The 23,914-nt window shown below is 41.0% G+C and overlaps 1 protein-coding gene across 19 annotated transcripts in view; it reads left to right on the top strand.

The window, feature by feature from the left end:
- Positions 1-23,914, top strand: part of MYO9A (myosin IXA) — a 475,076-nt gene that overhangs the window by 219,356 nt on the left and 231,806 nt on the right. For 12 of the 19 annotated variants that reach the window (XM_065558506.1, XM_065558508.1, XM_024103989.3 and 9 more), the window contains 4 exons: positions 2,056-2,150; positions 10,590-10,652; positions 15,425-15,524; positions 20,652-20,708. In XM_065558506.1, the coding sequence (XP_065414578.1) occupies positions 2,056-2,150; positions 10,590-10,652; positions 15,425-15,524; positions 20,652-20,708 (315 nt within the window). Of the gene's footprint in view, positions 1-2,055; positions 2,151-10,589; positions 10,653-15,424; positions 15,525-20,651; positions 20,709-23,914 lie in introns of those variants that run through there. The other 7 variants (XM_065558509.1, XM_024103988.3, XM_065558514.1 and 4 more) reach the window with 2 other exon arrangements.

The raw sequence follows: 23,914 nt of genomic DNA, 5'->3' as shown, positions 1-23,914 counted from the left end.
TTCACAATTTCAACCAATATTTTCTTTATTTCAGGTGAGAGTTCTCGAGGCAGGCTGGATACAGTATAGCTTTTAATACAGTGCAGCTTTTAAACAGTGCTTAAGGTAATGAGGGCAGGGGACTGGACTCGATGACCTCTCGAAGTCCCTTCCAGCCCTAGAATTTATGAATCTATGAAAATTAGGGAATACTGAGTCAACTTGCCTTTGAGGCAATGTTTTAAAATCCTGCATTTATAGCTATTCATCTCACACATTTTTCTTATTAGTTTCTATCATAAACCTTGGCACAGGATTGTATTGAAGTGATCAGCTCTGAACCAAAAGAGCATTCCTTGAAAATCAAAGCTAGTTATCAGGTGACCTAAAAAAGTAAATCAGTAGCTTGTTGATTCATGACATGGAAATAAAGTTACCTTCTGTGCATTCTCAGATTGGTTGCTTCAGAATTTGGTAGAAAAGGTAGAAAATTTATATAGTGTTTTTATTCTTTGAGGCGAAAATGTGTGTGGAACTTTCATTTGATAATTTTAAAGGGACAGTATGTACAGAATACTGCAGCGGTATCATTTTTGTGTGGCAGGACTGTTTGGAGCAATTTAAGATGGTCTTGTGTGTAAAAGGAGGGAGGCGACCATCCTCTCTCTCTCTCTCTCTCACACACACCATGTCTTTCTAAAAGTTCTATTCTAGGAATTCTTTTGGGGAAATTCTATGGCTTGTATTATACAGGAGGTCAGACTAGATGATCACAATGTTCCCTTGTGGCTGTGGAGTCTATGAATCTATGGAACACATAGAGTTTTCACCAGATCACATATAAAATTGATTCCCATGTATATACTAGCACAACTTGCTATTTTGATGGTTTTCTGTAATTGTAGAACTTTGTTTTAGTGATCTGTGGAAAATTAACATGGATCAAATTGAATTTTAACATCTTTCATGTGTTCACATTTGGGAAAAAAATCAGCCAGTTATTATGACGTTAATAAATATTCCTCATAGTGGACTTACTGGATTTAATACTGCATGTGATAATGGGCATTCATGTTTCTTGCTTCAGTGATTTGATTAGAACCAACATATATGCAAAACATAACTGCAGACTTCAGAGGATTGTTTTGTTGCAATGTGTGATTTTGAGCCAGTACCCACAGTCAGAGAACTATTTGTTTCTATTTTATTGAGACTCATCCCGCTCCCTCTTGCTTTGAACAGCCATGGTTTAACTCCAGGCTCCGCTTGTCAGGATAATCCTGCGTTACTAGAGTCAAGAGGCCAGCTCTACTGTTCCCACTGGCCTAATAACTCAGGAACAGCTGCACTGGTTAGAAACAGCTTTGTTTTCTGATCATATCGGCTGGGGAGTCTTTACTGAACCAGAACTACCCTCATCAGTATGTATCACCAAATTAATGTTTCAGTAAATATATCAGTATTTCATGAAAGTAGGTGGGAGAGATGCACTAGATGTAGGTGCAGTCTTGTAATGTCAAGCATTTTGCAACTTAAGAGGGAAAATAGAAGCATAACGAAGTTTAACTTTTAAAATCTAGATAGCGATAGATTAGTGTAGACTATTGCTAATGAATTGTGTAAGAGTAAAAGTCTATCCAGAAACTGAATTCCTGTTTATTCAAAGGGTAATTTAGGAAGCATCAGTGCAAGCATCTGTGTGTGGACCTTCTAAATTATCTCAGCCAATACTTTTGGGACCGGCCTCTACTGCATTAGGAAAGTAGTACGTTTCACTCTAGCTGAGCATTGATTTTTCTCACAGCAGAGGTTTATAATGGCATATGATGGTTTTGTTGTATGAAACTGTCATACAGCTCCTTTCTACTTAAGACCTTAAGTTGGATGTAAACATGAGATTCAGTGAGAAGCATTAGATCTATTAAATCATTCAGCCACCCTTCCCCAGGTTTTTATCATTATTTGTGCAATGACAGCCAAGTCCCAAAAGCAAGCCTGTGATGTGCATGTAAGTAGGCTATATGCAGCTTGTATCTTCTGAAACACAATGATAACATCTTCTCTTTATTATGACAGGCTTTTGGAAATGCAAAGACAGCACATAATAACAACTCAAGTCGCTTTGGCAAGTTTATTCAAGTGAATTACCAGGAAACAGGCACTGTGCGAGGGTAAGTGGCAATTAGCAGCATTTTAGGGTTTTGAACATGGCTGTATTGTATGTAGTGATATTCTTACCTGCACAACAGGAATGTAAACAGACTTTAAAATATCCATATAATATGTGGCCTAGAAGGTTCACTGTCTGCTTTATATTGGCCAGCTTTCTTATTTTACAACTACTTATGTGGGGATATATGCAGAGTTTACCTGTTATGAACAGATGTTTATTGGTAAAGAAGCTTAAGTGTACATTTTCAACAGTGTCTCCGTTTAGCCTCATGATTCACAGGTGTTTAGTCTGAGAATTGCATGATTAAACCCCTGTGATGAAAATGTAACCATATTCCTTCTCTTCATTCTTATAAGAAAATGTATTGGTTTGTTTTATCATTTATTTTCTGTAGATACTATACCACTGTATTGTTTTGTTTTTGTTTCCTAGCAAAATAATGTCACACTTTATTGCCTGATTTTCAGAGGGGCTGAGAACCTACAGCTCCCACTTACTTCAGAGACAGTTGTGGGCAGTCAACACATCTGAAAGTCAAGCCGCTGCTTTCCAACCTTTTTAGGCAATTTTTCACGTCACTCCCAACTTGCTCACCTTCTTTATTATTTATTTTTGTTTTAAACAAGCAGTTCAGCAATAAGTCCATTCTTTTAATGTTGAGATTCTTCTATTTTAAAATATCCACTTAAATTAAACCCAAGCATCCTTCTCTATTAAAATTAGAGGGTTGCAGTGTCAGGAAAAGGATAAATTTCCCCTTTTATTTTGACTAAAGCTAAAAGAAACATGGCCACTTCCTTAACTACACCATCAATTTATGTAGCACCTTTTCATGATACCTCTCTGCTATGCCCTACTGGCATCTGTTGATTAATAGTACAGCTTTGAGAATAGCGATTTCTTCTTGAGTGATAGTCCTTATGTATATTCCTCATGTGAGATACACATGCGCACCATGCAACTCAGTCCAGAATATTTTGCAAGCAGTATCCGTTGGCTCACACATGTGCTGTAGGTCTCCTCATGCTCCAAACTGAGAGCATAAAAGGTGGTGTGGGCTGACTCCTCTTCAGTTCCTTCTTACCATTGAATGGTCTGAGTTGGAATCTTTGGTGTCCTCAGCTTCTTTTTTACTGTGTCATTGCTGTAAGATATTATATGCAGTTAATTTTAATAGTTTTTGTAGTACAGTCCACACAGGCAGATAGTGTAGCTAGTGTTTTCCCCCTCATTTCTTTCCCACGCAGAGACTCTCCCCACCCCACCAAGAAGCTTGGAACTATGCCCAGGGTCTGGGGTTCAAAAGTAGTGTTTCCTGCACTTGCTTCTTTTCGGTGAGTGACAAACATCAATGTTGCCTTTACTGCTCATGAGATGAAGCTCATATTTCTATCAAGTGCAGCATCTGCCACTCTTTTCCCCCCAGAACTCATGAGTGTCAGGAACTGAGGCCTGGTCCCCACTAAGCCCCCATTCGGACTAAGGTACGCAAATTCAGCTACGTTAATAATGTAGCTGAATTCGAAGTACCTTAGTCCGAACTTACCACGGGTCCAGATGCGGCAGGAAGGCTCCCCCGTCGATGCCGCGTACTCCTCTCGCCGAGCTGGAGTACCGGCGTCGACGGCGAGCACTTCCGGGATCGATTTATCGCGTCTTAACCAGACGCGATAAATCGACCCCAGAACATCGATTGCCTGCCGCCGGACCCTCCGGTAAGTGAAGACGTACCCTTTGACTCAGAAAACACCTCATGGAGAAGGTGATGAAGCCCCAGTCAGACGTGGGCCAGGGACCGCCCCCTGTACATAGGTCTCACCAAGCAGGCAGCGCCTCTCTGAACTCGAGCTCGGGAACAGAAGCCAAGATGTTAAGCCTCAGGAGAAGTCTTCACATGAGAGCAAAGGGCATTTCCATAGACATAAGGACAAGCCATCTTCATCTAAAATGTCCCCTGTTAAAGTTGGGAGAGCTAGTGTACATGGGTGCTAAGGACTTAGGCCCAAGTAAATTTTCTGAACAGGGGAAGGAGGCATGCAAGGATATGTTTCTGACTGTTCTGACAATGGCTCTGATGGTGAAGGTTTGGGATAAACAGCTCTTAGTGCTCCCACCGACTTCCAGAGCTGATGCAGTACTGATAGTGACACCCATTGGGCAAGCTGATCGCCACAATGACCAGGGAAGCTCTGGTTCCAACAGCTCTGCCAATGGACTCTCCTGGTATCCCAGGGTCATAAGAGAGTTACCTCTCCCCAGAGGACATCTTGCTCTTATTCTCCACTCCTATCAGGGCCATCTCTATTCCAGTACATAGCTATACCAGAGAAAGAGACTATTCGGATAAGGCAGTCAAGTATCCGGGGATAGCCGTGTTAGTCTGTATCTACAAAAACAACAAGGAGTCTGGTGGCACCTTAAAGCCTAACAGATTTATTTGGGCATAAGCTTTCGTGGGTAAAAACCTCACTTCTGATAAGGCAGTGTCCTTTTCCTGTCCCACCTGCCAGCCTTGAGGTGCAACCATCAGTACTGTCGGTTCGGCCAGAGATAAGGTATTTGGCTTTCTCTTTGGATGAGTCTGAGGCCTCTCAGGATTCTCTGTGGCATTGGATGGAGGTGGCATGAGTCAGATACCCCAAAAGATGAGGGTTCTGACCTCCCACCATATATGATTGCCCAAGAGACAAGTAGTGCCCTATGCCATGTGGTCGTCCTCCTCTGCCATTTGATCCTTTCTACTGACAACATTGGGGGCCATGGGAACCCTACACAAGACACCTGGAATCAGTTCAGGAGTTCTATTTGCCATTGCCCTGACACCCACAATCAGCCCCATCAGAATATTCAGAAGTGGAAGGTGAACTGGTTCTGACAGTTCTAGGAGCCAACCTCATTGTCTTCACTGGGTGAGGCGGTTATTCCATCTTCTCAGTCTCCATCAGATGACTTTAAACACTATCAAGAGCTTGTGCACTGGTGGGTTCAGAGGTACAGATTCAGCTTGAGGAAGTCCAGGAGCCTCAGCACAGTTTACTAGACATTTTGCAACCTTCCGGTCCCAGTGGAGTGGCCCTCCCCATTAATGAGGCCAACATGAACCCAGCAAAAAGAGTTTGGCGCACACCTGCTTTTTGTGCTCCCACCCCTAAGAGGGCTGAGAAGTGTTGCTTGGTCCCACTGGAGGGAGGAGGGGAGGGTTCTCTCATCCACTGCCAAACTCTTGGTGGTGAAGGGGGCCACAGCATGGTCCAAGCAACAGTACCTAAAGGCTACTCCCTCTGATAAAGGTTGAGTTGCTTGTGTCCTTTTAGGGAGAAAAGTCTTCTCTTCCACCTCCCTTCAGTTCAGGATTTCAAATTATCCGGCCTTCTTGGCCAAATAAGATTTTCCTAATATGATTTTGGAATGTAAGGACAAGCTCCCTGAGGGGGATAGGGCCTGCTTCCGGGCCTTAGACTAGGATGAGGGCAGATTAGTGACCAAAACTTCCCTCCAAGCTGCGGTGCACATGGCAGATACTGTGTCTAGGGGGGTGATTATTTCCATTATTATGGGGAGAGACTTGTGATTGTAACCCTCAGGTTTCCTAGAGAGGGCACAGAGTACCATCCAAGATCTGTTTTGAAACTATCAACCTATTCTATAAGAACATGGATGAGTCTCTTCAATCCCTCAAAGACTTGAGAACAACGCTTCACTCACTGAGCATTTATACCCCTGCCCCAAGAGAAAATACTAGAGGCAAGGGTGTAGGGCAAGACCACCTCCTCAGCCATTTAACCACCAATGTCCTCAAGAGCCACCATGCTAAAGACAGTTTATAGACCCAGTAACCCAGCCTCTGTAACATCCACCGCCACATCATACTCTAACCCCCAAGTAAAGAGTTTCTTTTGACAGGACTGTCAAGACCTGCATTCCTTTATTGATGCTAATTCATTCCCCTCCTTTGATATTCAGAGGTTGCCTTACCGGGTTTGCCAAAAATTGGAGGGAGCTAACTATAGACAAATGGGTATTAAAGATTATTCATGGCTATCTGATTGGGTTTCTGGTACCTCATACCCACAAACTCCTTTCCTGGTTCTGTTTCAGGGACCATTCTCATGAGGAGATTCTAAGACAAGAGGTGAACTCCCTTCTCCTCTGGGGAGCTACAGAAAGGGTTCCACCACAGCAACAAGGGAAGGGATTCCCTTTACTACTTGATCCCCAGAAGAATAGGGGATGCAGGCCAATTCTCAATCTGAGACAGCTGAACAGGTTCATTCAAAAACTAAAATTCTGTATATCCTTAACATCAATAATTCCTTTGTTAGAGGAGGACACATGGGTCATGGCTCTCAACATGAGATGCCTATTTTCAAATAGACATCCACTCAGTCCACGGGAGGTTCCTCAGGTTTCTTTTCAATGAAGAGTATTACCAATTCAGAGTCCTTCCCTTTGGTCTAGCTATAGCACCCAGGGTCTTTACAAAGATTTCTTCAGCAGTGGCAGCTTCGATGTGAAGAGGATTTCAGTCTTCCCCTACCTTGACTACTGTCTTTTGACAGGCAGTTCCTCTGAGGAAGTCCAGCAGGCAACAGTGTTCTGCTCAGCTTTCTGCTTTTCCTAGGTGTCTACGTCAATCACGAAAAAAATCCATCTGAGCCCCATGAGGTTTATACATTTTATAGGGGTGTGACATATCAGGTTACAATCCAGACTGAGTAGCTGTGTCACCCTTGCCTTGTAACTTGTGGTGCGCTTTACAATGTCTTGCTGCTCACAAACAGCCTCCAACCAGATGTAAGTCACTCCCAGCTATATCTGTGTGTCCTGCAGCCAGCTAGGCACACGTTGACTCTTACCAGCCTTACAAATTACCACAGAGTAACCCCAACAGGCTTCTCCCGGTCCCAGATTTGCTCCCAGAAACATATGTCCTGTACTGCCCAGCCCTCTCCTAGATCGTACAAATATATTGAGTCTATTATTCCTTTAAGGGAACAATATGCACACAACTTGTTACCCCAAATGGATTTACCAGACAGTTCAATTTGAACACACTGGATTAGATAAAACGAGTTTATTAATTACAAGGAGAGATTTTAAGTGAGTACAAGTAATGAGGCATAAAAGTCAGAAATGGTTACAAGAAAAATAAACATAAGACACTTACGAATGCCTAATTTAATAAACTATAATAGTTTCAAACAAAGTTTCTTGCCTCATGCACCAGCAGATTACTGACCAAACTCTCAGGTCAGGACCCCCCACCCCCAGGTCCAATGCCTGCTTTCTTTGTCTTTTCAGGTGCAGAGAATGTGATAGGCAGGGAGAGAGAGAGGGGATACAGCAGTATTACATTCAGCTATCACTTCTCTGTCCTTGTACCCACCCCATTTCTGACTACTGCTTGTTAATCTCCCATGTGCAGAATACACATTGGGATTATCACTCAAATTAGAAATCGAGATTACTTACCTGTAACTGAAGGTTCTTCGAGGTGTATGGTCCCTATCTGTATTCCACTACCCACCCTCCGCCCGTTCTGCTGGGGATTGTTAGAACTGAGTTAAGAATGGGAAACTGGAAAGATGTCAGTCCGCACCACTGCTTATGCCCTCGGTTCAGAGCATGAGGAGAGCTATGATGTGGGTGCAGGCCAATGGACACTGCCTATGAAAAATTCCAGACTCAGGTGCATGGTATGGTGCGCCTGTGTATCCTGTGTGTGGACTACAGATAGGGACAATACATCTTGAAGAACCTCCAGTTATAGGTGAGTAACCTCCATTTTTAGTATAATCCAGCTACTGAAAAAGTAGGAGGAAACATAAGAACATAAGAAAGGCCGTACCGGGTCAGACCAAAGGTCCATCTAGCCCAGTATCCTGTCTACCGACAGTGGCCAATGCCAGGTGCCCCAGAGGGAGTGAACCTAACAGGCAATGATCAAGTGATCTCTCTCCTGCCATCCATCTCCATCCTCTGTCAGACAGAGGCTAGGGACACCATTCCTTACCCGTCCTGGCTAATAGCCATTAATGGACTTAACCACCATGAATTTATCTAGTTCTCTTTTAAACTCTGTTATAGTCTTAGCCTTCACAACCTTCTCAGGTAAGGAGTTCCACAAGTTGACTGTGCGCTGCGTGAAGAAGAACTTCCTTTTATTTGTTTTAAACCTGCTGCCTATTAATTTCATTTGATGACCCCTAGTTCTTGTATTATGGGAATAAGTAAATAACTTTTCCTTATCCATTTTCTCCACATCACTCATGATTTTATATACCTCTATCATATCCCCCCCTTAGTCTCCTCTTTTCCAAGCTGAAGAGTCCTAGCTTCTTTAATCTCTCCTCATATGGGATCCGTTCCAAACCCTTAATCATTTTAGTTGCCCTTTTCTGAACCTTTTCTAGTGCCAGTATATCTTTTTTGAGATGAGGAGACCACATCTGTACACAGTATTCGAGATGAGGGTCTACCATCGATTTATATAAGGGCAATAATATATTCTCAGTCTTATTCTCTATCCCCTTTTTAATGATTCCTAACATCCTGTTTGCTTTTTTGACCGCCTCTGCACACTGCGTGGACGTTTTCAGAGAACTATCCACGATGACTCCAAGATCTTTTTCCTGACTTGTTGTAGCTAAATTAGCCCCCATTCTATTGTATGTATAGTTGGGGTTATTTTTTCCAATGTGCATTACTTTACATTTATCCACATTTAATTTCATTTGCCATTTTGTTGCCCAATCACTTAGTTTTGTGAGATCGTTTTGAAGTTCTTCACAGTCTGCTTTGGACTTAACTATCTTTAGCAGTTTAGTATCATCTGCAAACTTTGCCACCTCACTGTTTACCCCTTTCTCCAGATCATTTATGAATAAGTTGAATAGGATCGGTCCGAGGACTGACCCTTGGGGAACACCAATAGTTACCCCTCTCCATTCTGAGAATTTACCATTTATTCCTACCCTTTGTTCCCTGTCTTTTAACCAGTTCTCAATCCATGAAAGGACCTTCCCTTTTATCCCATGGCAGCTTACTTTACATAAGAGCCTTTTGTGAGGGACCTTGTCAAAGGCTTTCTGGAAATCTAAGTACACTATGTCCACTGGATCCCCCTTGTCCACATGTTTGTTGACCCCTTCAAAGAATTCTAATAGATTAGTAAGACACAATTTCCCTTTACAGAAACCATGTTGACTATTGCTCAACAGTTTGTTTTTCTATGTGTCAGACAATTTTATTCTTAACTATTGTTTCGACTAATTTGCCCGGTTCAGACGTTAGACTTACCGGTCTGTAATTGCCGGGATCACCTCTAGAGCCCTTTTTAAATATTGGCGTTACAATAACCTCTCGCTTCCCTTAGAAATTGCACTTCCCTGTCTCTGGTATATTATGTTTCTACACTTAGTTGTATGCTCTTTGGGTGCCGCCCCAAGGACAGTAATAGCATTTGAAAAAATAATTAGCTGGGTCTGTTCTAGTATAAAATAATTGTTTTTCCATGTACCTCACAAACATGTTTTTATATAATTCCCTAACTGTGTATATTTTAAAAAAATATAATAGATGTCTAGAACCAAGCTTTCAGAACCTGTGCAAAATTTGTCTGCTGTTTGTTTATCAATAATGTTTATTATGGTGGTGCCTAAGAACCACTTAACAATGGGCACCTATTGTGTTAGCCACTGTACAACCACAGTAATATAGCCCTGCCTCAGAGATTACAATTTCTGATGTTTCTAATTGCATTTACACATGTACATTTGATGCACAAACAACTTGCACACAGTTCTGAAAATCACTGTCCAGTATTTGGTTAAAGAACCGCATATGTTTAATTGCCAAAACATGAAGAGCTTGTAAACTTCAGAGGTTTAGTAGAAAGATATTTAACATCAACAGAAGACTCCTAATCAGCAAAGTACTTGAATATATACTTAGATGTGAATGACTGGAGAGTGACCATAATATAGGAGGGCTTTAAAATGTAGACCTGAACTTGTAATGAAATCTCCATGGGCAGATCACTGCATCCACATGGATTTCATTGCAGGATCAGGACCTAAATGGGCTCTGATCTCAGTTTGGGATGTAGAGGGTTAGTCAGTTAATTTTATTTTGCTGAATGTAGGTTTAATAGGTATCTTAGATTCTTTAGTTTCTGTCAAGGTTTCCCGCTACACTCCCTGCCCATAAGCTAACTCATCAGAGATTTCGTATAGATGTTAGTCCTGGCTTTGTATCAAACTAAAACTCTCAAAAGTCAAACATAATGTTGGGCTTTTTCTGACTAGGAAGAAATTTATATAACTAAATGAAACAAGAAGGAAATAAAAATGTCTCTTTTCTGTATAGTAAAAAAAATTGCAACAAAGCTCTCCATTTAATCTGAACATTGGATGAATGACTAATTTTTTTCTTCCAGAGCTTATGTTGAAAAGTATTTACTGGAGAAATCCAGGCTAGTCTATCAGGAACACAATGAACGGTAGGAGCCTGTTTTTTACTTATGTGTATCTTTATATTTTTAATGATCTATTTATTCGGTGCATAACAGATAGTTTTAATATCCTATTTTAACCGGACTGTAGGATATCAGTTTCACCATTGTATGTATTGCTAATCAATTTGCAGGCAAGCTACTTAGAGCTTATCTACACAGTGACATTCAGGAAAGTTTAATTTGTAAAAAGTGAATTAGTTAAACTGCATTAAACCCCTGCGTGAACACTCATTCGGAATTAAAATGGCCTTAATTCAGTTTAGCTTCAGTTAAGCTAAGGGCTTGTCTACACTTGAAATTCTACAGTGGCACAGGTGCAATACTGCAGCTGTAATGCTGTAGTATGTAGACACTAATTACAGCAATTGGTGGAGTTTTCTTATTTGTGTAGGACTGGTAATCCACCTCCCCAAGTGGCAACAGCTAGGTCAACAGGAGAATTCTTTTGTTGACCTAGCCCTATCTACACCGAGGGTTAGGTCAGCTTAACTGTCTTGCTCAGGGGTGTGGATTTTTCACACCCCTGAGTGACGTAGCTGGGTGGACCTAACTTTTGAGTGTAGACATGGCCTAAGCCTGTTTTGTAGTATTTGTTTAATAGCAAATTTCATTTGGGGAGTGAAATCTAGAAGGGAGGAAAATCCAGATCTCTATTTCATCCTTACAGTCCCTGTCTTATATTTTCCACTGTCTTTGTGACTAATGGATAAATCAGATGTTATAGCATGGTTGTTATGTGACTTCTGCATTATTTGTAAACTATTTAAAATTTAATTTTGGGTCAGGGGCTGTCTTTTTGCTCTTTGAGCAGCACCTTGCATAATGGGCTAGGGCTCCATGACTACATGGACTAGGGCTCCAAGGCGCAATGGTGATACTAATAGTGAAAATGATTTATTTTTCCTACTTATGGCCTTTTATTTCCCTATTGCAGACTTCTCTTTTAATTTCAGTGATTAATTATTCCCTCTATTTTAAACAGATTTTCCACTGTCTCATAGTTTATTCCAAAAAACAAATAAAAAAACTACAAACCCCACATGACCCTTATTAGGGGGTAGAGAAAGTCAAACTTTATCTTCTATTGATTATGTCAACTACTGTCACTTTCTTCTGTGTTGCTCTTTGAGGGTATGTCTACAGTGCAATAAAACATCCACGGCTGGCCCGTGTCAGCTGAGTTGGACTCGAGGGCTATAAAATTGCTGTGTAGCGGTTTGGGCTCGGACTGGAGCCCCGACTGTGGGACCCTCCCGCCTTGCGGAATCCCAGAGCCGAGCTCCACCTAGTGCCCAAATGTTTATACTGCAGTTTTATAGCCCCACAGCCCAACCCTCTTGAGTTTGAGTCAGCTGACCGGGGCCAGCTAAGAGTGTTTTATTGCAGTGTAGACATAACTTGAGACTATTGTTCTTGTACAGTTTTACATTAATTGCTACGTGTCTTTGCTGTAATAGATAAGACCCTCTTGGTGCTAAAATTATCTTAAGATGAAGGGGGAAAATAAATAGTTTTGCAATCTGAGTCTCATCCATGTGGAATTGGTACATCCATTATTATAATGCTAATGTACTGCTCTCAAGGTTAAATTGCATGCACACTGAAACTTGAAAAATGTAATCAAGGTTGTTATGAGTTAATCTTTTTTCCCCTCAGAAAAACTTTTGATAACAGACTCCTGAAGTTCAGAATTCTTAATTTTAGAAATACTATTGTGCTGTCAATACTATTCTATTGTGAAGTCATGCTTAAGGAAAAGTAATTGTCATCTTAGCCATTTTAGCTCTTTTAACATTAATAGTGTATTTCAAGCATTTAGGATGTGTTTGATATCAAAGTGAAATAAGAGGATTTCAAATCCCCTTCTGCAGAGCCAAAGTGGCAGAGTTCTTGCCCTGTTTACCACTTTGTAAGGAAGAATATTGACATTTTGGGGTCTAGCCTAATGTATTACTATTACACATGTTCCTAAGCTCTTTCATAAATTTATTCTTGGACAATGGGTGTACTAAGTGGGAACAAAGGTTCTAATTCTCTGTTACTCTGCGCTTTGTGCCATCGTTAACATCAGTGTGAAGTGGTGTTCTGATTTAGTAGCTTTTTTTCACTCACTTTATGTTCACTTTGAACTGGTGTAAATGACTACACATGGTGCAAGGCAACAATCAGGCAGAAGGTTTTCCCCTTTCTCGTTCATAGCCTCCTTTCATAAAGGTCATATACCTAGTGAAGTCAGATATCCTGCCTATCCTTTACGTATATCCAAGCATGAAAACATGCCTCATGCAACACATTTTGAAGTTGGTAAGATTCAGCTGCATCCTAATTTCCGGCAGAAGCTGGCTCCACAATCATGGACCCTCCACCAAGAAGGTTCTGCCCTGGTGTGGAGAGATGCTTCTTAAGTGCTCTCTGGCAGTCTCTCTCCATTGAATGTTGCTGCTGTTGCAAGGTTGAGAGTTTAGAGATATCTGTTGGATAAGGACCCCCTAAAACCAGTAAAGGGGTGATATCTGGCCACCCAAACTTGCAATAGTTTCTTGGCCATTACTGCTAACTTGAAGGCCAAGTCCAGGTATAATCCAGAGGACTCCAAGTTTGTTCACTCCCTTGACTAATGGGATGTTGATGCTCTCATTTGATTGGGGTAATTACACATTCTACCAGTTCTGCAAAATGTTTGTCTGTCTGTTAACCAGATTGGTCTCTGTTTTGCTTGGGTTGAGCGTGCTTTTCTCTCATATCTTTCATGCAAGAAATGGGATACTATACTAATTATACTAAGTGAGAAAGAGGCATAGTGGAGGGGCTCATCAGCATATTAGTGGCATCTTAGCTTATAGTGCTCTTTGACCTCTAGCAATCTCTCATATATATGCTGAACAAAAGCAATGACTGGAATGACATCCTCAGTCTGGTGAAACTCTGCAGCAGAGGATCTTGAAGTTAATGCACAGTTCATACACCAACCCAAGTTCATACTGGCAAGAAAGTCATACCTTCTTGCTGGAATCAAGGCAGAACTTTTAGGTTCCCAAGACTTTCCTGTTCATAACAGATGAGCACCGAAACCACTTAGCTCACTCTCCAAAGACTGAAGACTAAATCTTTCTAAAATAAAGTAGAAGTTCTACAGATCGTCTTGTTGTTCATTTAGAATGCATCTTGTTAGGTCACTCATTTTTGTTCCCAGACCCTTTTCTGGTCTGTAGTAGCCAGTAGAAATCTATGGCTCTGAACTTGGCAAGAGTGTATAGATGTCCAGGTTCATCTAGCACTAGACTGTCTTTGGTAGCCAAAAATTATTTGGGGAGGTCTGCAAACAGTTTCCAAATAAGCTTGGACCTTCGTAATTCCTCAGTGGCAGTGCATGGTCGCAAAAAAAAAAAAAAAAAAAAAAAAAAAAAAAGAATGCTTTCAAAGTAAAGTGGGTCATTCTGCTGCCAGAAGCAAGATTGACAAGAAGGTCCAAAGGGCTACCAGACTGAAGCACTCAGACCAAACCCAGGACTCATAAGGGTGGTGAGGTCATACTGTGAGTGATTGTATTCAGGAGACTGTTTTTCCTAGCCCTGTAACTCTCTTTTGTTTAGTTAAGAGTAAGGCTACGTTTATGTCATGGAATCTGACTTCCACAGACCTCTGTGACATTTTCTGCTTCAGCCCCTGGCAGCCAGTGGGGCCACAACAGGGTTCCAGGAATGAGTGACAGCCTCCTCATGGGGCCCCTTCAGGGTTCCAGCAACAGCCGACAGCCTCCTGAGGGGCCCTCCTCAGGGTTCCAGCGATGGGTGATGGCCTCATGGGGAAACCGGGGGCGTGTTGGGCGAGCAGCTGGGGTATCCTGTTTTCTCTTTGGGAAAGATGGTCACCCTGCAGCTTCCAGCCACCATGGGCGAAGGCCCCCCCCCCCCCCCCCCCGCAGCTTCCAGACACCAGGGTGGCAGTGGAAACCATGGAGCCACAGCAGCAAATGTCAGACAGGTCACGGTTTCCGTGAATTTTTGTTTATTGGATATGACTTCTCCATGACTTTTACTAAAAATAAGCATGACAGAAGCTTAGCCTTAATTAAGAGTAAGGTATGTGTGGATAAGAAATTCCTTAAAGTCTGTATCCTTTGCTTTACCACCGGATTGTCCCAGAAGGGTTTAATTAGAAAACGAGAGCTACTGGATCCAGGTGGGAGGAGGGGGTATAGGGTAGTGAGCAGTGGTCGAGCCTTGGGGGGAAGAAGCTGGCTGAGGGCGGGGCCTTGGGGTGGAATGCAGGCGGGACCGTGGGGGGGAAGAGGCCAAGAGGTGGCTGGGTCTCGGGACAGAGTGAGGGCGGAGCGGAGGGTGGGGCCACAGTCTTGGAGGCGGGCCCTTTCTGAGTGTGGGCTCAGTGCCATTGTAAACCTGGTACTGGACACAGATGTGATTGTTCCACTGCCTGCTTCCAAGGGGGACCTGAGTACAGATTGGGTGTTTGCACACACATTAGCCAATTGTGCATTGAACTGGCCATTTGCACATGCTCTTGGTATTAATGGATGGAATGTTAAAACTGAGCTAAAGAAGTGAGGTGCCCTAATCTCATTTGAAAGTCAATGAAAATTGGGTACCTAATACCCTTCATGCCTTTGAAAATCACAGTCTAAATTTGTATGCTCAATTGCACGTGCAGCTGCAGTCCCACAACTTTGAAAATCAGGTTCTTAGTGTGAACACAAAAGTATATGTACAATGCTGATATTGATTTTTATTTGTTACCAGGAACTACCATGTATTTTATTACCTTCTGGCAGGAGCAAGTGAGGAAGAAAGATCAGCATTCCATCTTAAACAACCCGAGGAGTATCATTATCTCAATCAGGTGGGAATAAACAGGCAGCTTTGGGGATGTGACAGCATTTTATAAAAGGGGTTGTAGAATGTATTTATCTCTACAATGATGGACTGTTCTTTCCTGATGACATACTTCTTCTCTATTGATTTTACTTAATGCCAATAAAGAAAATAAGCCGAGTGGTGAAATTTATTGTCCTTGGCCTTTGCATTCAGGGTTTCATGTTGAGAAATTCATCAGTGTTGGCACTTCAGCTATTTGAGAAGGGCAATGATTTTGATGCTATCCATCATCCTTAAGTGGAGTACAGAAGAATAAAAATATAAGCTATTTACTGAATATAATCTCCTAAGGGAAGTTATTATCATTTACCTTCCATCTGTATGAATGTTGTTGTTAATTAATATCTGTCTTCTACCTAGGTCTGTTCAGATAGAGATGTGTCTGCTTGTTAGCAGTTGGCCTGTAGGATATAACAGCTTGCATGATGATGATATAATTCTGTAGCTTTATGGATTGGCTGCCTGATAGCATGATTTTTGTACTTTAACAGTGTAACAAGCCTAATATAAACAAAATGTAGAAACCATCAACCACAAACAAGTGAGATATTTCTGTGGGACTATTCAGTTAACATTGCAGAAAATTTATGAAGCTTCGTTGTAGAAATGTTGTGCCCACTGCAACATTTATGTGAGCGGGTCTTTGTTTAGCAAGCTGGCCTCCTTTACAGCAGGTGGGGAGAAGGGGGAAAGTTTACAGGGATGAGCAGGAAGCAGCTGGAGCTAGGTCAGGACAAGGTCAATGCATAGCCCTGTAGAGGTTCTTTTTACCGGGTTTGGGCAGGGTTCTCCTCTGCCATTAATGTACGTTAAGAGGAAAAAGGTATTAGGTCCTGTAAATGTTAAAGGGATTTGGACAGTCACACGTGGAACCCTTTGTGACGGGTTGGACCCCTTGGGAAGCCACCTGATGTGCTGAGATACCACTGCGTCTACCTGTTCTGCCAGCATGGGCCCCCTTTAATCTGTCTTGCTGAGCCAGGCTCTTAAAACTTCCTCTAAAAACACACACAAACACATCGGGAAGACTCAGCTTAAGGGACTTGCTCCAGCATTCAGATGTCCACCTCTCTTGGAGTGCAGACCCAAAGATATATTATCAAATTCGCCCTCTCCCTCAATGTGGAGAGAGCTGTGCTTCTTGCCCCCCCCCCCCAGTTAAAAAGTGCAGAAACTGGGTTTAATAATGAACAAAATAAATTTTATTAACTATAAAAGGCAGATTTGAAGTGGTAAAAGGGGTTACAAACAGAACAAAACAGATTACTAAGTAAATGAAATCAAACATGCAAACTAAGCTAGTTTCACTAAAGAAATTGGTTACAAATAGTATTTCTCACCTTAGATATTGTTGCAGGCAGTTTGCAAAGTTGCTGTGGTTCAAAGTTCCAGTTTTATTCCTTTTCAGACTGGACCCCTGTCTCAGACTGGACTCCCCCCTTGCCTTCCCTTTTGCAGTCTTTCTTCTTGGGCAGATAGGTCGTGGAGAAGAGGAGTCCTGTTTGCTTTCCTCCCCACCCTTAAATAGGATTTACATAAGGCGGGAATCCTTGGTTTCTCAAACTTGACCCCCCCCACCCCCCTTACAGTGGAAGGTTACAAGAAGTCCCAGGTAATGTTTTATTATCAGGTGACAAGACCACCTGTCTCTCTAGGATTATGGCGTCCATGAGTCAGTGGCAGTATGGAGCGTCCGCAGGAAGGCCAAACTTTTCACAATCCATTGTCCTTGCTGATGGGCCATCTACCCTGTTTAGCTTTTCCATAGTTGGACCTGAAGTGTTAGCAGTGGACGTCACCCAAAGTAGCATAGTTGAAATACAGATACATAGTCAATATTCCTAACTTCAGATACAGAAATGATACAGGCACACAAATTGGATAATCACATTCAGTAAATTATAACCTTTCCAATGATATCTCACATGAGCCATCTTGCATAAAGTATATCTGTTATTTCATATTCATATCATAAGCATGTTTTCATAAAGAATATGGACTGACACATCACACCCTTGCTTGGCAGTGGTTAATTATCCTTTCATTTCATGAAGTTGAAATCACATGCAATATAAAACTAAAAAATAAAACGCACAATTATTTCAAATTTGGTGACAATATACACCTCCAGACCAGTGGCACCGCCATGGACACCCGCATGGCCCCACAATATGCCAACATTTTTATGGCTGACCTGGAACAGCGCTTCCTCAGCTCTCGTCCACTTACGCCCCTTCTCTACCTACGCTACATTGATGACATCTTCATCATCTGGACCCATGGGAAGGAGACTCTGGAAGAATTCCACCACAATTTCAACAGATTCCACCCCACCATCAACCTCAGCCTGGACCAATCTACACGGGAGGTCCACTTCCTAGACACCACAGTACAAATAAGTGATGGTCACGTTAACACCACCCTATACCGAAAACCCACCGACCGCTACGCCTACCTTCATGCCTCCAGCTTCCACCCCGGACACACCACACAATCCATCATCTACAGCCAAGCGCTGAGGTACAACCACATCTGCTCCAACCCCTCAGACAGAGACCAATACCTACAAGATCTTCACCAAGCATTCTCAAAACTATGATATCCGCACAAGGAAATAAAGAAACAAATCAACAGAGCCCGACGTGTACCCAGAAGCCTCCTGCTACAAGACAAGCCCAAGAAAGGAACCTGCAGAACTCCACTGGCCATCACCTACAGTCCTCAGCTTAAACTTCTCCAGTGCATCATCAGTGATCTACAACCCATCCTGGACAATGATCACTCGCTTTCACAGACCTTGGGAGGCAGGCCAGTCCTCGCCCACAGACAACCCGCAAACCTTAAGCATATTCTCACCAGCAACCACACACCGCACCATAACAACTCTAACTCAGGAACCAATCCATGCAACAAACCTCGATGCCAACTCTGCCCACATATCTACACCAGCAACACCATCACAGGACCTAACCAGATCAGCTACAACATCACCAGTTCATTCACCTGCACGTCCACCAATGTTATATATGCCATCATGTGCCAGCAATGCCCCTCTGCTATGTACATTGGCCAAACTGGACAGTCACTACATAAAAGGATAAATGGCCACAAGTCAGATATCAGGAATGGCAATATACAAAAACCTGTAGGAGAACATTTCAACCTCCCCGGCCACACAATAGCAGATGTAAAGGTAGCCATCTTACAGCAAAAAAATTTCAGGACCAGACTCCAAAGAGAAACTGCTGAGCTTCAGTTCATTTGCAAATTTGACACCATCAGATCAGGATTAAACAAAGACTGTGAATGGCTAGCCAACTACAAAAGCAGTTTCTCCTCCCTTGGTGTTCACACCTCAGCTGCTAGCAGAAGACCTCACTCTCCCTGATTGAACTAACCTCGTTATCTCCAGACTGAATCTTGCCTGCATATTTGTACCTGCCTCTGGAAATTTCCATTACATGCGTCAGACTAAGTGGGTATTCACCCACAAAAGCTTATGCTCCAATACATCTGTTAGTCTTAAAGGTGCTACAGGACTCTCTGTTGCTTTTTACAGATCCAGACTAACACAGCTACCCCTCAGATACTAAAAAATAAAGAATCCCTAGTTACATTATATGTGGATTTTTTAAATTAAATGCCTGTTTTACTTTGGAATGATAGATCTGAGAACAGTTTAGTATATATTTAAAAGAAATTTTTTTCATTGGCTAGCAGTAAATAATTTGCTATTTTTAGATTACAAGTTAAAGCTTCAATTGTGTAAACACAGTTCATTGCAAATAACTTTTTAATCTTTCTTAAAATTGTGAAAGGTTGACAACTTAAGAGGGCTAAGGTCCTCAGAAAGTAAGAACTTTTAAAGTCCTTTCGAGCAGTATATTAAAGCCAGAATACAAATGTAGTAATAATGATTGCCACCCACATTTAATGACATTAAGAATTTCACACAAGCTAGTGACCTAATAGAGTTTAAGGCTTTTGCTCTTAAACACTGTGTAAGTATTGGAGAGGTTCGAGAACATACTGTGTTCTTTATGTAACATCTGTTGTGTAATTCTGAAGCATGGCAGGGGCAAGATAATTTTCAAATGAATTTTTTGTTTTGTTTCATAATCTTAATTTTGTTTAAAAACAGCTATTTTTATTACATTTCCTTTATTTTTTTCAAGGTTGTAAAACCGAGGTCAACAGTATTTAAAAAACAACAACAAAGTAGTATAATGTACTAGGTAAGGAGAGGGCTGACATTGGTTTTAGTCTAAATATTTTTTAATAAAACAACCTTATTTGTAATTTCTGCTCAGGTCAGATTTGGCCGGTCAAATAGATTTACAGTTGAAATGCTAAAGGTCCAATAGTGCACAGTGCTAACTACTTCCTGAACTGTGCTGGCTGGCCTCCACTCCTACTGCAGTCAACACCATGCAGGACTGGATCTGTAATTAGTTTAATTACTGCAGTATAAACAGTTGTGCCATAACATTTTCCCACTGGGGCCTTTTTCTGCTTTATTTTTTTTAGCCTTGAGAATCCTTATATTTTGTCCACCCTAACTATACCTTTTTTAACCCCATCTCTACCTTTTTTAACCCCATCTCTGTCTTTCTGGCTGAGAAAGACTAGATGGCACTTCCGTAGGAGCCCCTTGATGCTGTTCCTTGATTGGTCATATGAATCATTGTTTTCCAACATATGTAGCTCCCCAGAGAAGGGGTTAAGAGAGTAGAAACTAGACCTTGTTCTCCAGCATGGCTGTGCAGATCACTATCACTAGGTAAACCCATGGATCAACTATAATAGTCATAGATAAATCTGTCTTAGAAATATATTAATTAGCCTTGTAACATGCGGAATTATCATTATACATGTTATTAAAATAAGTAGAGATCAGAATATTGACAAATGTGGTAAATAATTCCTAAAACCTAAATTCTTCCTTACAGATTTTAAATTTCATAACTCCATGCAAAATGAATTCTGACTTTGCATGTAATGTAATTGCATTGCTGCCCTGTCTCAAAGGCCTGGGGGAGAAAGAGTTATGTTTGACTTGAATGCTACTTAACCTGATCTGCCTTGCTTTCAGATGACAAAGAAACCCCTCAGACAGAGCTGGGATGATTATTACTATGACTCTGAGCCGGTCAGTACAAGTACATGTGCATTCTGTGTTGCTGGTGTAGGGTGCTTCTTTGCTTATTTGAATCTTTATTCTACACCAAGACACAGAGAAAACTTAGTTAATTTAAAATAGAAACACCAAAGCCATAGGTTTTCTTCTCAGTGCGATTGCTTGGATATTTAGCCGGTGATGGTGCAAATCTTTTTTTCCCTATCCCTTTTTTGGTCATTTTCCTTCGCTAAGCCTTCTCTCTTAGTTTGGATTGAATATGCCCATCTAATTGAACCAAGTATCAATTATCTAATGATGGTGTTATCCTAAGGTATAGTGCATATATGTTGACAAAAAGGTGTACATTGCTATATTATGAAACCATTATTATACAATAATTACATTTCTCTCTTGTGAAAATAAAGTACTCCTTTCAGTGATATTTCAAAGTACAACAAACCGAGATTTTTAATTAAACAGGCATTGAAAGATTTGTTCTCCATGTTCCTTCAGAATGACTGCAGTAGTGAATTTCCTATCTGATTTGTTATATAAAAATACTGCACCACGTATGTGAGAAAATGGAGACACCAATATTATTTAGAATAAAAACAGTTCCTTGGTTAAAATAGTTTGGCTTGTAGTGTTATCTGAAAGAAGACAGCTTAACAGCAAGACCTTTCCAAATACATATGACCAAAAAAGGAAATGTGAAGCTCTTTTTTTATAACCCCCACTTCCCGCCCCCCCCCGTGTGCAATTCAGTCAAGCGGCACTGGCCCAGATTAGAGATGTGCTTTTGGTTTGTGTGGCCTGCAGATGATGTGTACGTGTTCTTTTTTTGTCAGTTTTGTCTTGAACCTAAAAGCATGCTTGTAAATCTAATTGCATGTTATCATTGCTATCAATGTGCTTTATACTAACGGAGTTTGGTAATCTTAAGGAATAAAAGGTAATCTGTAAGGCTATCCTTTTACTGTATGGGTAAATAGGCAAAAATAAAAGTAAGACTTTCATCAGTGAGAATATTTAATCTCAGACCCACAGAAGGGACAGGTTATAATTGCTTAAAGTTTAAAATACTGAATATTGAATAATTCAGTGCTTGGGGTGGGAATCTCTGTATAATATACTAACAGTTTCAAAGAACTAATTTGGATCATGTATTAAAAAAAACATAATAGGAGGTAGATAAGACAAATCCTCCTTACATCTGAGCTGGGCTAATCACGCTGTGCAGATTTTATTTTATTTTTTTAAACTAAAACCAGCTCAGGATGATCTAAGAAAAATAGAGTTGCTTTGCCCATGTCTGAGCAGCAAAGTCTGTAAATATTTTTAGTTATTTGTTGAATCTGGTATTTTGAGAGGTTTGGCTATTTATTTACTTGTACTACCAGGTTAGTAGACAATGAAATCAGCAAGAATGCTTCGACTATGAAATTCCTTTTTGTTTATTGTGAGGGGTGGTCCTGAAGGTTTGTTTTTTTTCTTTGTGAATTTCAAAAAGATTAAAAAAAAAATTGGTTTATGAACAGAGACACAACACAGAATCAGGGTGGATTTATTTAAATCACTAGTCAGGAAAACTCGATTTCATCATGGATTTCTACATAAAAGTGCATTCTTGTTGGTTGTTATTACCTTAGTACATATTCTTCACAACTCCGAGATAGATGTAGGTTTCATTTTTAGAAGGTACACACTATACATTTTTAAAGTGATTTATTTTGAAAACTTTTCAGATTCGTTTTATAGCTATATCAGAAAATGAATGCTTGTTTTGTTATTTCATTTACCAAAGGTAATTGAAGCAGATATTTATGAAGTCATTGGGAGGTGAACTATCTCCAATTCAACAGGTTAATCATTAATATTTGGAGGATTTTCTTGCCATGCTGCATTAGGAGGAGAACATCACCGGACAGACATTTAAATTGTTTTACTTAACTAAAACAACAATGATATGTATTCTGGATTTTTTTCTTCACCAGCAAACACATAATATTTTAACAAAACAAGCATATGAATTTTTGAATTTAGTTAAACGTTCAAGTTTTTTAAAATCAGGTTTGTTTTTGTTAAAATTGTTTTTAACTAAAATAGTTAAATGAAATATTATTTTTTTAAAAACAAAAATTAAATCGACTGTGGTCAACAGGTCAACATGAGAAACTTAAAATATTGGCTTCTGCAGCTAACTCAGTCATCTTCACCTTCAGTTTCCTGTTTGTTCATAATCTGGAAAAGAAAAACAAGCTTTCCTGCTTTTTCAGGTCCCAAACGATTTCTCAATTTGGAATGACTTAGTCCAAAGGAAGGAAATATTCTTTCTACACTGGCAGAAGGTTAAAAGTGAGATTATCACTTCAACAGTCTCTGAATCCAAGTGCTTAAGTGATTTCCACCAGTTCACTGGTGTGACTTTCTTTAAAACATCATCAGCAAACATATATTTCTTGAATGGCTCACCCTTAACTCTGAAGTTTATTATAGTTGCCATTATGGAGGGATGATTGCTGGATGTCCATGTCATAGCCAACTTCTCTTTTTCAGCAGTTAAGGTTTGACCCTGGTATCAAATATTGAGAATATTTGCAAGAAAATGAGCTGGAGATAGTGCTTGTCCCATTCGTTTTTTAATGCTTGTAATTTAACTCTGTCATTGCATATTTCTCTTCTTAAGTTCTCACTCAGTTCTTTCCAAATTTCAACAGTGTCAGCAATAAAACAGCTATTTTTCTGCATTTTGTTTAAGGCTACAGAAATAGGCTTCAGGGTACTCCGCATGTGTTCAACATTTCTCTTAAGCCCAATGTTGAGAACGTTGGCTGACGGTACCATCTATTTTTTCACAGTTTTGTTCACAAACTGTCATCAGCTTAGGCCAGTTCTTGATATAGTGCTTAAAACAGTCCACTACTGAGTTCCATTGCACGTCTTGTGGGAGAGTTAGCTTGGTTCCTGCCACTATTTTTCAGAGCAGCTGCTACAAAGTGGTTGTTACGGAAGTATTTTGCAATTTCAACAACATTAGCACACTCACCCAGCACCGTCACTGCACGTGCTCCTAGGGGCCGGGCCCCTCTCAGGTCCAGGAAGCCCCCCCTTGCCTCCCCTGTGGTGGGTGCCAGAAGGGGGGACGGCTGCCATCACGTGTGCGCGCCTCCTTCCTCCGCAGGTGGCGGCTGCACCGCTGTCTCAGCCTGCCACCGGTGCCGCTCCCTGGAGGCGAG

This window comes from Chrysemys picta, chromosome 10 (assembly GCF_011386835.1).
Source record: "Chrysemys picta bellii isolate R12L10 chromosome 10, ASM1138683v2, whole genome shotgun sequence".
NCBI classification, from domain to species: Eukaryota; Metazoa; Chordata; order Testudines; family Emydidae; genus Chrysemys; species Chrysemys picta.
Note: the sequence above shows the minus strand (reverse complement) of the source record. Positions and strands in the feature narration are given on the sequence as shown.